Raw genomic sequence first — 16,518 nt, forward strand, 5'->3', positions numbered from 1 at the left:
CAATTTCTATATAAGTACGGTAAGATAATGAATGTTATTTATATTCCTCTTAATGCATCTAAGAATATCTTAAGCATAAGTAATACTACAAAAACTGCTAGGCACTTTAGCTCAGAATATTTGAAAAAGATTTTAATAAAATGTCCACAAAGCATAACTATGACATATTTAGATGCAAAACTATTGTGTCAATTACTGTACCCTAGCCTAGAAGATCAAAGGCATTTCTGATTAATCTTAGATGACTGTTTGCTACTTAAAAACACTGAGTCACAGCTAACTGTTTCCAAGTCCATCAGGGTGATGAGAAATAACACAGTTTGGAATGTCATTAGCTCACTGACCGTCCAGAATACACACAATGAATCATAAGTTTTGTCACATTCAAAAAGTAGAGCTTGCTTCAATTTTCTCGACAAATATGCCATCTGATCGAAAAGTGAAATTTCCACTAGAGATCCTAATCTCATCAGAAACTCTCCCAAAATCATATCAAGGTGAGAAATAAACAAGGAACAGAGGCTCACCAATGTCACATGATACCCAGGGACTGAAGTCTTGTAACCTTACAAACTACAGGAGAAACAGAAGAGGTGACTCATGTGAGAACACTGGGGACCTTGAGAAAAGGGGAATGATTATTTTCTATATATTGCCAGATTTTACTAGAAAAACACATATGACTTACTAATTGCATTTTAGTCATATAAACCAAAAGAAGGAACTAGTCTCTTCATAATCACAGAAATCCCTCAGCTGGGTATAAAAGAGGACATGTGTAAGAGAAACTTCCAAATTTGAGAAACTCACTCTCCTAGAAACTCACCCAGAACCTCCACCCTCTGACACCATGGTCAGCTCCTGTTGTGGCTCCGTCTGCTCTGACCAGAGCTGTGGCCGAAGTCTCTGCCAGGAGACCTGCTACCGGCCCAGCTGCTGCCAGACCACCTGCTGCAGGACCACCTGCTGCCGCCCCAGCTGTGGTGTGTCCAGCTGCTGCCGCCCCGTCTGCTGCCAGCCCACCTGCCGCCCCAGCTGCTGCATCTCTAGCTGCTACCGCCCCTCCTGCTGTGGGTCCAGCTGTGGCTCCAGCTGCTGCAGGCCTACCTGCTGCATCTCCAGCTGCTGCAGGCCCCGGTGCTGCCAGCCTGTGTGCCGCCAGCCCACCTGCTCTCGCCCCAGCTGCTGCATCTCCAGCTGCTACCGCCCCTCCTGCTGTGGGTCCAGCTGTGGGTCCAGCTGCTGCAGGCCCCAGTGCTGCCAATCTGTGTGCTGCCAGCCCAGCTGCCCCCGCATCTCCAGCTGCTGCCGCCCCTCTTGCTGTGGCTCCAGCTGCTGCCGCCCGAGCTGCTGCCTGCGCCCAGTGTGCGGCCGGGTCTCCTGCCACACCACTTGCTATCGCCCCACCTGTGTCATCTCCACCTGCCCCCGCCCCGTGTGCTGTCCCTCCTCTTGCTGCTGAGCCACCTCTCTGAACCCACTCTCTCCTCTTTATCCATCTTATCACAGGAGCAGACTCCATGCACCACACAGACACCAGAGGAGAGGCCATTCCCATAGTCTGTGTGTCCACATCCTGGCCTCAGGCCAGATTCTCTCCTTTGTTGGCCTTTTCCTTACTAGCAAATGAAACTAGGTGGCATTTATAGAAAGAAATTAGCAGAGTTGCCCCAGTTCTATACTTGACCTTTCGATTTGGAGGTACTGGGTCTTCCAGTTCCAAACATGAAAATTCCTACAGGGCCTATAGGGGCCCTGGTGTCACAGCCTCAGATTTGAAAGTCTGGGGGCATCCTATAATGTTTTTACAGTGATATTTTTGTATCTTGTTTCTGCTTCTGAATAAAGCTCCACTTTCCTGGCCCATACAATGTTCTGTGTTTGCTGCTTTATAATGACTGTCCTCTTTTCCTGGGAAATGGTATTCAACATATTAATACAACTTTATCAGGCTTACCAATTTCTGCTCTCACCTTTAGGACAAACCCAACATACAGTGACATAGAAGAAAACAAACAAACCCAGAAGTAACACAATACGTAACACAATGTCTCCAAGAGAACTGAAAAATAATAATTTCTTTAAAAAATTTAAGGTTATGGAGGAGAAGGATTATACCGCATAGCAAACCTTTCTTAAATATTTTTAAAGCATGTGCTGTATGCCCAGTTGTGTCCAACTCTTTTCGACCCTGTGGATTGTAGCCCTCCAGGCTCCTCTGTCCATGGGATTCTCCAGGCAAGAATACTGGAGTGGGTTTCCATTTCCTTCTCCATTTTAAAGCATATATTTCCCTAAAATTCCACTCCTCTCTTAGTTGCCTCATCCCTCCATTTTCCTTGCTTCCTTCCTTTTTTTTCCTTCCCTCTCTCCAAACACACTGCTCTGCCCTTGCTCTTCTCCTTGGAAAACCAGAGTCCTCCCTTGGGTTTATCTATCCCACATGTAACCCAATTTATTACACTCTTAGACTTCTTATTTCCTCTCCATCCACTGACAACAAAATAATTGTTTTGGGCAAATCAACCTTCCTGAGAAGTTGAGGGCTAACAGAATACTGAAAATATTCAAATTTTAGTGTATTCTTATCTTAATGACTTTTCTAGGATGTGTATTTGACAGCATGGGTCTGAGGTACCTTATCAACGTATCCTATGAGAAATGTGGAAACTAGTAGGGAACCCAATTAAAGGACCAATTTTGATCTTAGGCTAACTCAGAACCCTCCCAAATTCCTATGAAGTCTATCCTAGGAAAAAAGGATAAAAACAAATTCCTGATGAATTTATGCTAGTGAAAGTAGGAGAAATATATAGAAAGCTTTGTATATGCATATTCTAAGAGTTATAGGGTAAATAAGTAATTCAATGGTAATGAATCATGAATGTGTTTGACTTCCATAAATTCTACACATAAATAATAATGAGGTAATACTTTAAGTTGTATGGGGCATTATTGCTCTCTCTTTCTCAAAGCACAGAATTCCGAATGGATCTGAGATGGTAGATGAGAATTGGTTGCACCTTCTCTTGGTCTCAGCATAAGAAAAATTTTTTGTTTTATTTTTCTCTGGAGTGAGGGGCTCTTTCAGTACTTTTCTTCACAATAAAGATTTATTTATTTAATTATTTTTGTTAATATATTTTTAATTAGAGGATAATTGCTTTATAATACTGTATTGGTTTCTGCCATACATCAACATGAATCAGCCATAGATATACATATATCTCATCCTTCTTGAATTTTCCTCCCAGAAAGAGAATATGTGAAGAATTGGAAAGAAAATAAACCAATACATCTATCATTATTTGCAAATAATGTGATTATCTTCATGGAAAATGCAGTAGACTTTCACAGACCAGGAATTGGCATGTGTATTAGTTACCTAATGTTGGTTAACAAGTTATCCCCCCAAAAAAACATTTATTAGCTCCTTGACTTTCTGAGGGTTAGAAATCTGGAAGTGGCATGTCAGGATCTCTCCTGAGGTTGCAGGCAAGTGGTTGGCCAGGAAGAGAGGAAAATCCACTTCCAAGCTCACTCACATGGCTGTTGGCAGGAGAACTCAGTTCTTCACCACATGGACTGATCACTCAAGTAGCTGGCTTCCTCCAGAGTGGGCAATCTGAGAAGGATCAAGAAACAGAAAGAAAACCCAAATCTTACAATAATCTAGTCTGGAAAGCCCTGTGTCCTCATTGCTGCTGTATTCCATTCATTTGAAGTGAATCACTATGTCCAGCTTACACTCAATAGGAAGGCATTACACAGGACATGAATCAGAGAAGGTGGGGTCCTTGAGAGTCATCTCAGTGTCCTCCTACCACAGTCTGCAAGTGAGGCACTTACAAATCTAAAATGCAAACCCTGTATGCAAGACAGCAAAAGAGACACAGATGTATAGAACAGTCTTTTGGACTCTGCGGGAGAGGGAGAGGGTGGGATGATTTGGGAGAACGGCACTGAAACATGTATAATATCATATAAGAAATGAATCACCAGTCTAGGTTCGATGCAGGATACAGGATGCTTGGGGATGCAGGATACAGGATGCTTGGGCCTGGTGCACTGAGATGACCCAGAGGGATGGTATGGGGAAGGAGGTGGGAGGGGGGTTCAGGATGGGGAACATGTGTACACCCGTGGCAGATTCATGTTGATGTATGGCAAAACCAATACAATATTGTAAAGCAATTAGCCTCCAATTAAAATAAATAAATTTGAATTAAAAAAATCTAAAATGATTTCTAATGCCTTGGGCCATTAGATGTTTTCTTGGGTCATAGAAAGTTAGATGTCTAAAGAGAGGATACAGATGGCCCAAGCTAATGGAAAACCCCAACATTTGTAAGTTGAAAGAGGAGCAATAGCAACCACAAGAGAATGGAAAAGGATAAACAGAGAGGTAAAAAGACAACTAGTAGATTGCAGGGTCCAAAAGAGAGGCTTCTTGCAAAATTAAAAGACAGAATGTAACTTCCAGCTATGACAAAGCAGATATAAGACCAAACCTCTTGGTAAGAATGGCTGTGAGAAACGGATAGTTAAGAAAATAGTCATGTACAGTTGTGAGAGCTGGATCATAAAGAAGGCTGAGGGCCGAAGAATTGATTCTGTTGAATTGTGGTGCTGGAGAAGACTCTTGAAAGTCCCTTGGGCTGCAAGGAGATCAAACCAGTCAATCCTAAAGCAAATCAGTCCTGAATATTCATTGGAAGGACTGATGCTGAAGCTGAAGCTCCAATACTTTGGCCATCTGATGCAAAGAGCTGACTCACTGGAAAAGAGCCTGGTGTTGGGAAAGACTGAAGGCAAAAGGAGAAGAGGGCAGCAAAGGATGAGACAGTTAGATAGCATCACCGAGTCAATGGACATGAATTTGAGCAAGTTCCAGGTGTTGGTGTGGGATAGAGGAGCCTGGCATGCTGCAGTCCATGGGGTCACAAAGAGAGGGGTGGGGTATGACTTAATAACTGAACAACAACAATCTTTGGGAGTTGACTTATGCAGGTAGTATTGAGAACCCACAGTCCAAAGAAGAAAATTATATCTGTTCCAGGTAGAAGATAAAAAATCACCTCAAGCCTCTACATCTTTTTATATATGTTTGGCATTCAATAAAAATAATTACCAGGTATATAAGAATCAAAGGACCAAATTATTAAAAACAAGGAAAAGACAACAGAAATAGACTCAAGGATTTTTTGTGGGGAATATTTTGTAACATTTTCCCTTTTGGGTAACTCATGAAGTCTATGTGTAGTCTTAGAAGCTTATTTCTATTCACAGTTAATGTTATTTTGTTTTTTAAGGGATTATTTCTCTGTGCGATAATTTTTGCTTTGTCTCTTTTGTCCTTTTTCCAAGGATATTCACTATTTTGTTAGAGTTTCTCAACTTGAGATTCCTCCCCTATTCTTTTAGTGTGAATTGGAAAGCTTGGTGATACTGCTATGGTTTAGATGTCCACAGGCACTTTGATTACCACTTACAATTCCTAGTGGGGAGATAAGGTTTTCTTGTCCCCATCTTACTAGGTTCCACTTTAAGAATGCAAACTATGGATAGAACTCTCCCTTTCCAGACCTTGTCTTGTGAAAGTTTAAAGTCATTTCTTGCACCTACTTGGGTTTCAACTACCAGCCTCCCATTTTGAAAGCTTATAACTAGATACCAAACCTTCACAATCCTGGACATCAGCTATCATATGCAGTTGACATTCTCTTCTTCTTTCTAGAAAATGAGAAATTTTATTTCCCTTTAAGTTTGGCTATGTAATGGAAATATTTTTAAAAATATTTCTCAAGCATTTCCATTTGCTTGATCTAGAAGGTGGGTCTGTTAGCATCAACTTGATCTGCCGTGTTGTTAAAAGTCCTATATTTTCAGGGACCCAAGAAGATTAAAAAGATTATGACATTCGTTAGAAATACAAGAAAGGCTTCTTATAGTAGAAGCTCCTATTAAGTAAGATTTATCATATACTTTAATATTTCCCTCCAAAGACACAAACTACTTCCTCTTAATATACTGACACTGCAGGAAAAGACTTTTAATCTTAATTCATTTAAATATCTTTTTACTTTTTTTTTCACATACCTCTGTTCATTTGCTATCATTTAAATAGGCACTTGCTTATTTACGAGAGATGTTGGATTATTTTGTCATATTTTCTTTTTCTTTTAATTAATTAATTTATTTTAGTTGGATGCTAATTACTTTCCAATATTATGGTGATTTTTGCCATACATTGACATGAATCAGCCACACATGCATATATGTCCCCCATCCCAAACCCCTTAACACCTCCCTCCCCAAAACGCAAATTGAAACCACAATGAGGTACCGTCTCATGCCAGCTAGAATGGCTGTTATCAAAAAAATCTACTTTTTATTTTTAAAAGTATTTCAAATTTACAGAATAGTTCAAAGAGTAATACAAAGAACTTCTTTATACCATATAGTTTTTACCTATATTCAAAATCATGCCACATTTTTTCCTCTCAGAGATGGATGTAGGTAGGTAGGTAGGTAAATAGATGATAGGCAGACATAGATAGGTAGGTAGATTATGATATGATTTAGATAAAGATAGACAGAGTTAGGATTAGGGCTACATGAATCAAATTTTACTATGAGGATGGTGGACGGTGATTTTTAACTCCCTTTTTACTTCTGTATTTATTAGTTGACATTCTACTGTCATGGATAACTTTCTCTTATTTTTCTACACAATGGGGCTCAGTATTGACTCATGGATTTCTATTTAATGGGTTGAAATTCTTTACTGCCATTTATTCATTGTGTTGTTTAAGTTGGTCCTTATTGGGTCAGTGAGAGTCCCTTCAAGGTGGCTCCAAATGCTTTTTAATACTTAAAACAATGAGTCATCGGTAACAGTTTCAAACTGGATACAGGAAGTAGTACCTGACATCCTTTGAAGTACCAGAGGCAGTCCAGTATCTAGTCAGCATTCCTGACTCACGGATTGGATCTGTCTTCCTCACGGCGTACAGGTAACTCACAAGGATGACCATTTTTCTCTCTATTTGCCTACAATAATTCTGCTTCTCTTTTGACATCAAAAGAGATCTTGGCATCATGAGGACAATCCATCCAAACAACATCGTGGAGTCATACACAGATCACAGGTAAATTCCAGTGATGGAGTCCACGACAAACAGGGAAATTAGTAAAAGCAATTTTGTAAGAAAGGCTGGACTGGAAAATTTTAACACACTGGGAAAAGGAAATGTTATTTTCCTTCATTTTAAAAGAGTTAACCAGAAAAACATGATGATCTAACATCATGACTAATGTTTCTTCAGGAAAATGAACTAGGAAATAGTCTAGGACATGAACACAGCAGTCTCAGTAGGGTATAAAAGCGGACAAGCAGCAGAGATACTTCAGATCACTAAGTTCACTCTCCTATTAACATCAGAACCTCCACCCTCTGACACCATGGTCAGCTCCTGTTGCGGCTCCGTCTGCTCTGACCAGAGCTGTGGCCGAAGTCTCTGCCAGGAGACCTGCTGCCGGCCCAGCTGCTGCCAGACCACCTGCTGCAGGACCACCTGCTATCGCCCCAGCTGTGGTGTGTCCAGCTGCTGCCGCCCCGTCTGCTGCCAGCCCACCTGCCCTCGCCCCACCTGCTGCATCTCTAGCTGCTACCGCCCCTCCTGCTGTGGGTCCAGCTGTGATTCCAGCTGCTACAGGCCTACCTGCTGCATCTCCAGCTGCTACAGGCCCCGGTGCTGCCAGCCTGTGTGCTGCCAGCCCACCTGCCCTCGCCCCACCTGCTGCATCTCTAGCTGTTACCGCCCCTCCAGCTGTGGGTCCAGCTGTGGGTCCAGCTGCTGCAGGCCTACTTGCTGCATCTCCAGCTGCTGCAGGCCCCGGTGTTGCCAGCCTGTGTGCTGCCAGCCCAGCTGCCCCCGCATCTCCAGCTGCTGCCGCCCCTCTTGCTGTGGCTCCAGCTGCTGCCGCCCGAGCTGCTGCCTGCGCCCAGTGTGCGGCCGGGTCTCCTGCCACACCACTTGCTATCGCCCCACCTGTGTCATCTCCACCTGCCCCCGCCCCGTGTGCTGTCCCTCCTCTTGCTGCTGAGCCTGCTACCCTGTGACCACTGTCTCTGTTTACCTCTGTCCCCGTAGATGCAGACCCTCCTTTGGGGTTGATGTTGCTCAGCTAAACAGGGCTTCATAATCCCAGTGAGGAACCAGACCTGCTGTTGAAGGAGATGGATACGGCATGGAGCATTTCTCCAGTAACAGATTTTCCCCTTTCACCTGACAATTGGTAAACTCATTCTTCTAACTTCTTTTCCTAAGACTTTTCTGTAACCTGATCTATTTCTATACCAAAATAAAGTGATACTTTCTGTATTAAAAATTCATTGTGATTTTTTCTCCTTTAAGATTTTGTCTTTGGTTGCTAGACAAGTATATTTGAACTGTACCTGCAGGACACACAGCAGGGCCTTGCCACTTCTCAGTGAGAAGTTCCATTATTCACTGTCTAATTCTTTCCTAGGTGCCTGCTAATTTCATGAGCAAATCAGCTAACACTATAAATCCTAGCCCTAGGAAAAGAACAAAAAAGTGAAAAGTAGTTTGGAGAACTTCTCGTATGTAAAAGCAAAAAGAACACAGTATATGGTTCAGGCATCGCATCAGCTATGATGGCTACACAATGTGCTATTGAACACAGTCTGCAAGTTTATATTCAGACTTGCACTCAATGCGATAGGTGTCATCCATGCAGCAAACCGAGTGTGCACTTCTTCTCCCCTATTTATAATAGGACCTCAGTTGTGATGCTTTTTTTTTTTTTTAAAGGAAGTTCAAATCCACACGCACTCAAAGGACAGATAGGTGACCTAGACAAGTGAAGCAGGTCTTTGATAAGACAGCATGTTTGGTAGAAACTGGCCAATTGCCGTCTACATGACCACATCTGAGAGTAGCGTTGAGCTTCTGTCAACTGTTTCTGTAGGAAAATGGGAGCCAATATTTTCACTGAAAAGTTGGTCTGCTTTCAGTGGTTCCTTCCAGATGTCATTCTCTTCTTTCATTCATTATTGAATATTTGTTAAATATGAGACACTGTTAAAGGCACCGAAGTATCTGGGAAAAACAGCACAGAACAAACTCTCTGGACTAGTGGAGTGACATTGAAGTGGACTTTCTCAGCAAAAATCACTGTTTGATGTGTTTACTTGTAAATATTTTTCCTATACATTTATCCACTCAAATTTATGCATACTTTTTTTCTCTATGCTTTTACTTATACAAATAAGATGAGCTTTGGAGCCAGTCTTTAGATGCAGGTATTAGTGTTACAAATGGGGATAGAGTCCCCTTTTAAAAGGTTTTAAAAGTTTTTCTGAAAGTAAAGAATCAACTGACAGTAGCCTATAAATTGGGCTCATAGAATATTATATAAAGATATTTATATAAAGGCAATTGTCAGTGCAAAATACATACTTTCCTGAATATTAAAAGACATACTAAGAGAGAAAATAAAACAAATAATGAAAGATTATATATAAAGATACAGAGATACATGTATTAATATATACATTAAATATATATATATATAATTCACCGTACATTATACATCACCATTCATTATATATTTTGTTGTTGTTCAGTTGCTACGCTGCATTTGACTCTTTGTGTCCCCATGGACTCAGCACTCCAGGCTCCCCTGTCCTTCACTATCTCCGGGGCTTTGGTCAAATTCATGCCCGTTGACTCAGTGATGTTATCTAAACATTTCATCCTCTGCCACCCTTTTCTCCTTTTCCCTTCAATATTTCCCAGCATCAGATGACTCTTTTCCAATGAGTCAGCTCTTCTCAATCAGTGGCCAAAGTATGGGAACTTCAGTTTCAGCATAAGTCCGTCCAATGAATATTCAGGATTGATTATCTTTAGGATTGACTGGTTGAATCTCCTTGCAGTTCAAGGGGCTCTCAAGAGTCTTCTCCAGCACCACAATTCAAAAGCATTAATTCTTCGGTGCTCAGCCGTCTTTATGGCCCAACTTTCACATATTGAAAAAATCATAGTTTTGACTATGTGGACCTCTGTCAGCAAAGTTATGGCTCTACTATCTATTAATAATACACTCTCTAGGTTTGTCATAATTTTCCTTCCAAGGAGCAAGCGTCTTTTAATTTCATGGCTTCAGTCACCATCCACAGTGATACTGGAGCCCAGGAAAATAAAAGCTGTGACTGTTCCACTTTCTCCCCTTCTATTAGACATGAAGTTATGGGACCAAATGCCATGATCTTGGTTTTTATAATGTTGAGTTTTAAGTCAGCTTTTTCACTCTCTTCTTTCACCCTCATCAAGAGGCTCTTTAGTTGCTTTCATCTTCTGTCATTAGAGTGCTATCATCTGTATATCAGAGGTTGTTGTTATTTCTCCCTGCAATCTTGATTCCAGCCTGTGATTCGTCCAGCCTGGCAATTTGCATGATGTACTCTGCATTTAAGTTACATAAGCAGAGTGACAATATACAGCCTTGATGTACTCTTTTCCCAATTTTTAACTAGTCTGTTTGTTGTTCTATGCCCAGTTCTAATTGTTGCTTCCTGATCCTCATACAGGCTTCTCCAGAGATCGGTAATGTGATATGTTTTTCTCATCTCTCTAAGAATTTTCAACAGTTTATTGTGATCCACACAAAGGCTTTAGTATAGTCAATGTAGCAAGAAGTAGATGCTTTTCTGGAATTCCCTTGCTTTTTCTGTGATCCAGAAATGTTGGCAATTTGATCTCTGGTTCCTCTGCCTTTTCTAAATCCAGCTTGTACATCTGGAAGTTCTGAGTTCACTAACTGCTGAAGCCTAGCTTGCAGGATTTTGAGCATAATCTTGCTAGCATGTGAAACGAACACAACTGTACAGTAGTTGGAACATTCTTTGGCATCGCCTTTCTTTAGGGTTGGAATGAAAATGGAATTTTTCCAGTCTTGTGGTCACTGTTTTTTAAATGCAGCACTTACTCCAGGTATCTCTTGACTTTATACTTTTGTATTCCAATCCCCTGCAATGAAAAGGACATCTTTTATTTATTTTATTTTTGGTGTCAGTTCTAGAAGGTCTTATAGGTCTTCATAGAGAGAGTCAACTTCAGCTTCTTTGGCATCAGTGGTTGGGGCAAAGCCTTGGGTTACTGTTGAATGGTTTGCTTGGAAATGAACCAAGATCAGTCTGTCATTTTTGAGATCTCACCCAAGTACTGCATTTCAGACACTTTTGTTGACTATGAGGGCTACTCCATTTCTTCAAAGGGATTCTTGCCCAGAGGAGTACATATGATGGTCATCTGAATTAAATTTACCCATTCCCGTCCATTTCAGTTCACTCACTGATTCTTAAGATGTGGATGTTCACCCTTGCCATCTCCTGCTTGATCACATTCAATTTAGCTTGATTCATGGATCTAACATTCCAGGTTCCTATGCAACATTGTTCTTTACAGCATCAGACTTTACTTTCACCACTAGTCACATCCACAACTGAGTGTCATTTCCACTTTGGTCCAGCTGCTTCATCTTTCTGGAGCTATAAGTGATTGCCCTCTGCTCTTCCCCAGTAGCATATTGGATACCTTCCCACCTGGGGTCTTGTATTCTAGTGTCATATCTTTTTGCCTTTTCATACTATTTGTGGGGTTCTTCTCATAACAAGAATAATGGCGTGGTTTGCCATTTCCTCCTCTAGCAGGCCATATTTTGTCAGAACTCTTCACTATGGCCCATCTATCTTGGGTAGTCCTCCATGACATGGCTCATAGCTTCACTGAGTTATGCAAGCCACTTCACCATGACAAGGCTGTGATCCATGAAGACATCAGTATATTTTATATATATTATACATTATATGTTACTGTATATATTATGTATATAGTAAAAACTACTTGATTAAAGCCAACAAATTGATCAATTGATGATACCAATACATGTAACAGGCTAAATAAGCCACATTATGTCCAGAGAATGGGCTACTTTGTGGCTGAGAATGGAATGAAGAATATCTGAACATACTGCTATGAAGTAATCTCTGGGATAAGTTGTTAAATGAGAAAAAGCAACTTGGAGTCAAGTGTGTATATTATACAACCATTTATCCAAGAAACAAAGGAGCTACAGATATGCAAAAATGTTTTTGAAATAGCATAAGAAGGAAAACCTTAAATTATAAAAATGACTGTTTATGGGGAACAGGGGAATGCATAAAGGGATTAGGAATAACTTCCTTGGATAAGCCTCGCTTTGTAGAATTTACTTTGGAGCCACACATACTTTGTGTAATTACACAAACAAATTTAGAAAGTGATTCCTAGAAATGCAAAGAAAACACTGGTGATGTGCTCCATTCCATGCATGTTGATGATGATATATGGTCTAAGCGTTCACCTCACGTATTTACCATCCAGCTGGAGACAGACATTTAGGTATAGTCCGATGTGTGAAATTCTAGTGTTGCAAATGTAATCAAGTAGAATGGAGGATCAGATGACTTTTCTTTAAATGTATCAAGGAAAACCATAAGAAGAGACTTCTAAGCTGGAACTCAAAGGAAAAATAAAAAGTACTGAGTTGTTATAGGAAAAGGAACATTCTAAGAAGATAATAGAATGATCAAAGGTGTGGAATTAGTGCTATTTATACTTCATAGTGGAGAAGGCGATGGCACCCCACTCCAGTACTCTTGCCTGGAAAATCCCATGGACAGAGGAGCCTAATAGGCTGCAGTCCATGGGTTTGCTAAGAGTTGGACACGACTGAGCATCTTCACTTTCACTTTTCACTTTCATGCATTGGAGAAGGAAATGGCAACCCACTCCAATGTTTTCACCTGGAGAATCCCAGGGACGGGGGAGCCTGGTGGGCTGCCGTCTATGGGGTTGCACAGAGTTGGACACGACTGAAGCGTTGCAGAAGAAGAAGAAGAATACTTCATAGACTGGCTTCCACAGTGGCTCAGCTGGTAAAGAAACTGCCTGCCAATGCAGGAGACATAAGAGAGGTAGTTCAGTCCCTGATCAGGAAGATCCCCTGGAGAAGGAAATGGCAACCCACTCCAGTATTCTTGCCTGAAGGATCCCATGAACACAGGAGCCTGGTGGGCTACAGTCCATGGGGTCACAAAGAGTCGGACAAGACTCAGTGTTCATGCACACATACACATACTTTATAGACTATTAATATTATAGGATTTGCACCTTAATTCATTCTTATGTGGACTCTTAGAGAATACCAAGTACCTCATGGCGTCTTTGAGAAGAAAAATCAAGATAATAATTACAAAGCATTCAGCAGAATATTGGGCACATGGCAAGTACTTACAAATAGTAGCCACCTATATTATCTCATTTTTCATTAAAAGTATGTAATGCTTGTTTTATTTATTTTTGGCATTATTCTGGCCTTTTGATAGATGACATATTATTGGAAAGAAAGAAATAACAAATATAAAATATATAATTTTAAGGCAAAAATAATATTTTAAGATTTAAGAGTAATAGAGAACTGTTTAAGCTAAGGCCAAGGATCTATAACTATTAAGAAAAAGAAATATTAGTTCCAATATATTGGGCGGAAGGTTTTCCCAGGATATTTTTATTATAATATTTTATTGAAGCATTGTTGATTTACATTGTGTTAGTTTCTGTTGTACAGCAAAGTAAGCCAGTTACACATACACGTATCAAAGTGAAAGTAAAATTCACTCAGTCGTGTCCAACTCTTTGCGACCCCTTGGACTATACAGTCCCTGGAATTCCCCAGGCCAGAATACTGGAGTGGGTAGCCATTCCCTTCACCAAGGGATCTTCCCAACCCAGGGATGAAACCCATGTCTCCTGCATTGCAGGTGGATTCTTTACCAGCTGAGCCAGTAGGGAAGACCAAGAATACTGGAGTGGGTAGCCTGTCTCTTCTCCAGTGAATCTTCCTGACCCAGGTATCGAACCAGGGTCTCCTGCATTGCAGGCAGATTCTTTACCAACTGAGCTATCAGGGAAGCCCACACATATACACGTATGTCCACTCTTTTTTAGATGCTGTTTCCTTGCAGGCACGACAGAGCATTGCGTAAAGTTTCCTGTGCTCTTCAGCAGGTCCTCTTTATGTTAGTTATCTATATACAGTAGTGTGTATGTAACAATCCCAATTTCCCAGTTTATCCTTGTTTTAAACACATAATGCTTGTTTTGGAAACTCATGCTTTGGTGTTTTGACTACCTGTCAAAATCTTGCCTTTTAACATATTTGACTGTCTGTAGGATAACGAGCATGGAGAAGAAAATGACAACCTACTCCAATAATCTTTCCTGGAAAATCCTATGGACAGAGGAGCCTGGAGGGCTACAGTCCAAAGGGTCACAAAGAGTTGAACATGACTGAACGACTAAGCTTGAGCAGGAGGATAAAAAGCAAGGCTTGCCTATTTATAGCCTCTTTAACCAGAATGACTTGAATTCAAAAATTTGAAAGAGTACAAGAAAAAGATGCTTTAAATGAAACCTTCTGTATAATGCAGAATTCATTGCATATGTTGGCTTATGAAGATAGGTCAAACCCACTCGCTTTTAGCACACTATAGGGAAAAGTTCTTACCACTGAAAAGGGAAAATTAGAAGCTAACTCTTGGGGTAGTCATTACAATGAGACTGGAAGTCTTTTGTGGCCCCCTGATTCTAATCAGCCAGGAAACACATCCTAGTCTTCTCTCATTGTACAAAAGTGTATCAGTAAGCCTACCTCCCCACTGCAGTCTCCCCACACTGTACACAAACTCCCAACAAGAGTCTTTCCTCTTATTTCCTTATCAGCACTCTGCCTGTCAGTAGCGTGCATTATTTCCACTTTGACATAAAAAGAGACAGGGCCATTCTCAAAGTAGTATCATGGAGTTATACACAAAGAGGAAAAAAAAAGTGACACATAAAAACTCAGTGATAGAATATCACATGATATTTCCAACTTAGAAGACACATTAGAGGAAGAAAAACAAAGTGGTTACACACAGTTTAACAAGATTAGAAACAATAGAACAATTATAACAGTAGAAAAAGGAAATGATGCTTTAGATATTGATGCTTAGATATTGGCATAATTAACCTCATAAACACAATTATGAACTTAGTAGTAATGTTAGTTGATTATCCAGTAGGAAAAATAACAAGGAAAAAGCATTGCTCATGGTAAGACCAGCTAAAAGCAGAGTATAAAAAGAGACAGGGGTGAGGAAACAGTCAAAAACAAGAAACCACCCTCTTGCAAGCCCACTCGTGGAACGCCAATCCTTCCATTGACACCATGGTCAGCTCCTGTTGCGGCTCTGTCTGCTCTGACCAGAGCTGTGGCCGAAGTCTCTGCCAGGAGACCTGCTGCCGGCCCAGCTGCTGCCAGACCACCTGCTGCAGGACCACCTGCTACCGCCCCAGCTGTGGTGTGTCCAGCTGTTGCCGCCCCGTCTGCTGCCAGCCCACCTGCCCTCGCCCCACCTGCTGCATCTCTAGCTGCTACCGCCCCTCCTGCTCTGTTTCCAGCTGTGGGTCCAGCTGCTGCAGGCCTACCTGCTGCATCTCCAGCTGCTGCAGGCCCCGGTGCTGCCAGCCTGTGTGCTGCCAGCCCACCTGCTCTCGCCCCACCTGCTGCATCTCTAGCTGCTACCGCCCCTCCTGCTGTGGGTCCAGCTGTGGGTCCAGCTGCTGCAGGCCTACCTGCTGCATCTCCAGCTGCTACAGGCCCCGGTGCTGCCAGTCTGTGTGCTGCCAGCCCAGCTGCCCCCGCATCTCCAGCTGCTGCCGCCCCTCTTGCTGTGGCTCCAGCTGCTGCCGCCCGAGCTGCTGCCTGCGCCCAGTGTGTGGCCGGGTCTCCTGCCACACCACTTGCTATCGCCCCTCCTGTGTCATCTCCACCTGCCCCCGCCCCGTGTGCTGTCCCTCCTCTTGCTGCTGAATCTCTGCTTTGAACATACTGCTTCCTCATTTCCTCCCTCCCCACAATTGCAGAGCTTCTTTTTAAAATGTGGAGGGTTCAAGAGAACTGGTCTCTTGAATTTCATAAGTAAACGTCAGGCATACTGAGCACACGTTCTAATTTCTCTCCAAACTCCCCCACTTCTAAATGTAATCACTCAGAATCTCCCAGCAAATGATTTCTCCCAACACTCCTCCCTTTTTCTTCAGCACATCTATTTTTCATGCTTAACGAACTTGTCTAAATCACTTGTGAGGCCACTGAATTTATCTCTCTGACATGGAAATCCAGTGAAGATTTTTTGGTGATTTTCTTATGTCTTGTTATTTCCATGAACCTAAATAAATATCCTACTGGCACTGAAAATTGAATCTGATTGTTACTCTCTTTAAGTATTTACATTTTGATCCAAAGTAATTGTATTTTGCCTGCACCTGCCAAAGAGCACAAATTAATCAACCTTCAGTTCAGTTCAGTTCAGTCGCTCAGTCGTGTCCGAATCTTTGTGAC

General features: G+C 41.7%; 3 protein-coding genes across 4 annotated transcripts; all 3 read left to right on the plus strand.

Annotated features, from left to right (window-relative positions):
• The first annotated feature begins 825 nt into the window (after positions 1-825).
• On the plus strand, positions 826-1,871 carry LOC120867161 (keratin-associated protein 4-9-like). Of its 2 annotated transcripts, XM_040245392.1 has the most exons (2): positions 826-1,160; positions 1,224-1,871. In XM_040245392.1, exons 1-2 carry the CDS (start codon positions 851-853, stop codon positions 1,460-1,462), a joined length of 549 nt encoding a protein of 182 aa, XP_040101326.1. In that variant the 5' UTR covers positions 826-850; the 3' UTR covers positions 1,463-1,871. The 2 variants fall into 2 exon arrangements, with proteins under 2 accessions (XP_040101326.1, XP_040101325.1); XM_040245391.1 differs by having other exon boundaries at positions 826-1,871.
• A 5,561-nt stretch (positions 1,872-7,432) lies between these two features.
• On the plus strand, positions 7,433-8,394 carry LOC120867158 (keratin-associated protein 4-9-like). The gene has a single exon (XM_040245383.1). It carries the CDS (start codon positions 7,465-7,467, stop codon positions 8,107-8,109), a length of 645 nt encoding a protein of 214 aa, XP_040101317.1. The 5' UTR covers positions 7,433-7,464; the 3' UTR covers positions 8,110-8,394.
• A 6,904-nt stretch (positions 8,395-15,298) lies between these two features.
• On the plus strand, positions 15,299-16,379 carry LOC120867157 (keratin-associated protein 4-9-like). Its single transcript, XM_040245382.1, has one exon. It carries the CDS (start codon positions 15,343-15,345, stop codon positions 15,985-15,987), a length of 645 nt encoding a protein of 214 aa, XP_040101316.1. The 5' UTR covers positions 15,299-15,342; the 3' UTR covers positions 15,988-16,379.
• Positions 16,380-16,518: the final 139 nt, after the last annotated feature.

The sequence above is a fragment of the Oryx dammah genome, unplaced genomic scaffold (assembly GCF_014754425.2).
Source record: "Oryx dammah isolate SB20612 unplaced genomic scaffold, SCBI_Odam_1.1 HiC_scaffold_8, whole genome shotgun sequence".
Taxonomy (NCBI): Eukaryota; Metazoa; Chordata; class Mammalia; order Artiodactyla; family Bovidae; genus Oryx; species Oryx dammah.

Bases quoted from the DNA above. Each gene is read 5' to 3' on its own strand.
- LOC120867157 (XM_040245382.1), top strand. From the start codon at position 15,343: ATGGTCAGCTCCTGTTGCGGCTCTGTCTGCTCTGACCAGAGCTGTGGC.
- LOC120867158 (XM_040245383.1), top strand. From the start codon at position 7,465: ATGGTCAGCTCCTGTTGCGGCTCCGTCTGCTCTGACCAGAGCTGTGGC.
- LOC120867161 (XM_040245391.1), top strand. From the start codon at position 851: ATGGTCAGCTCCTGTTGTGGCTCCGTCTGCTCTGACCAGAGCTGTGGC.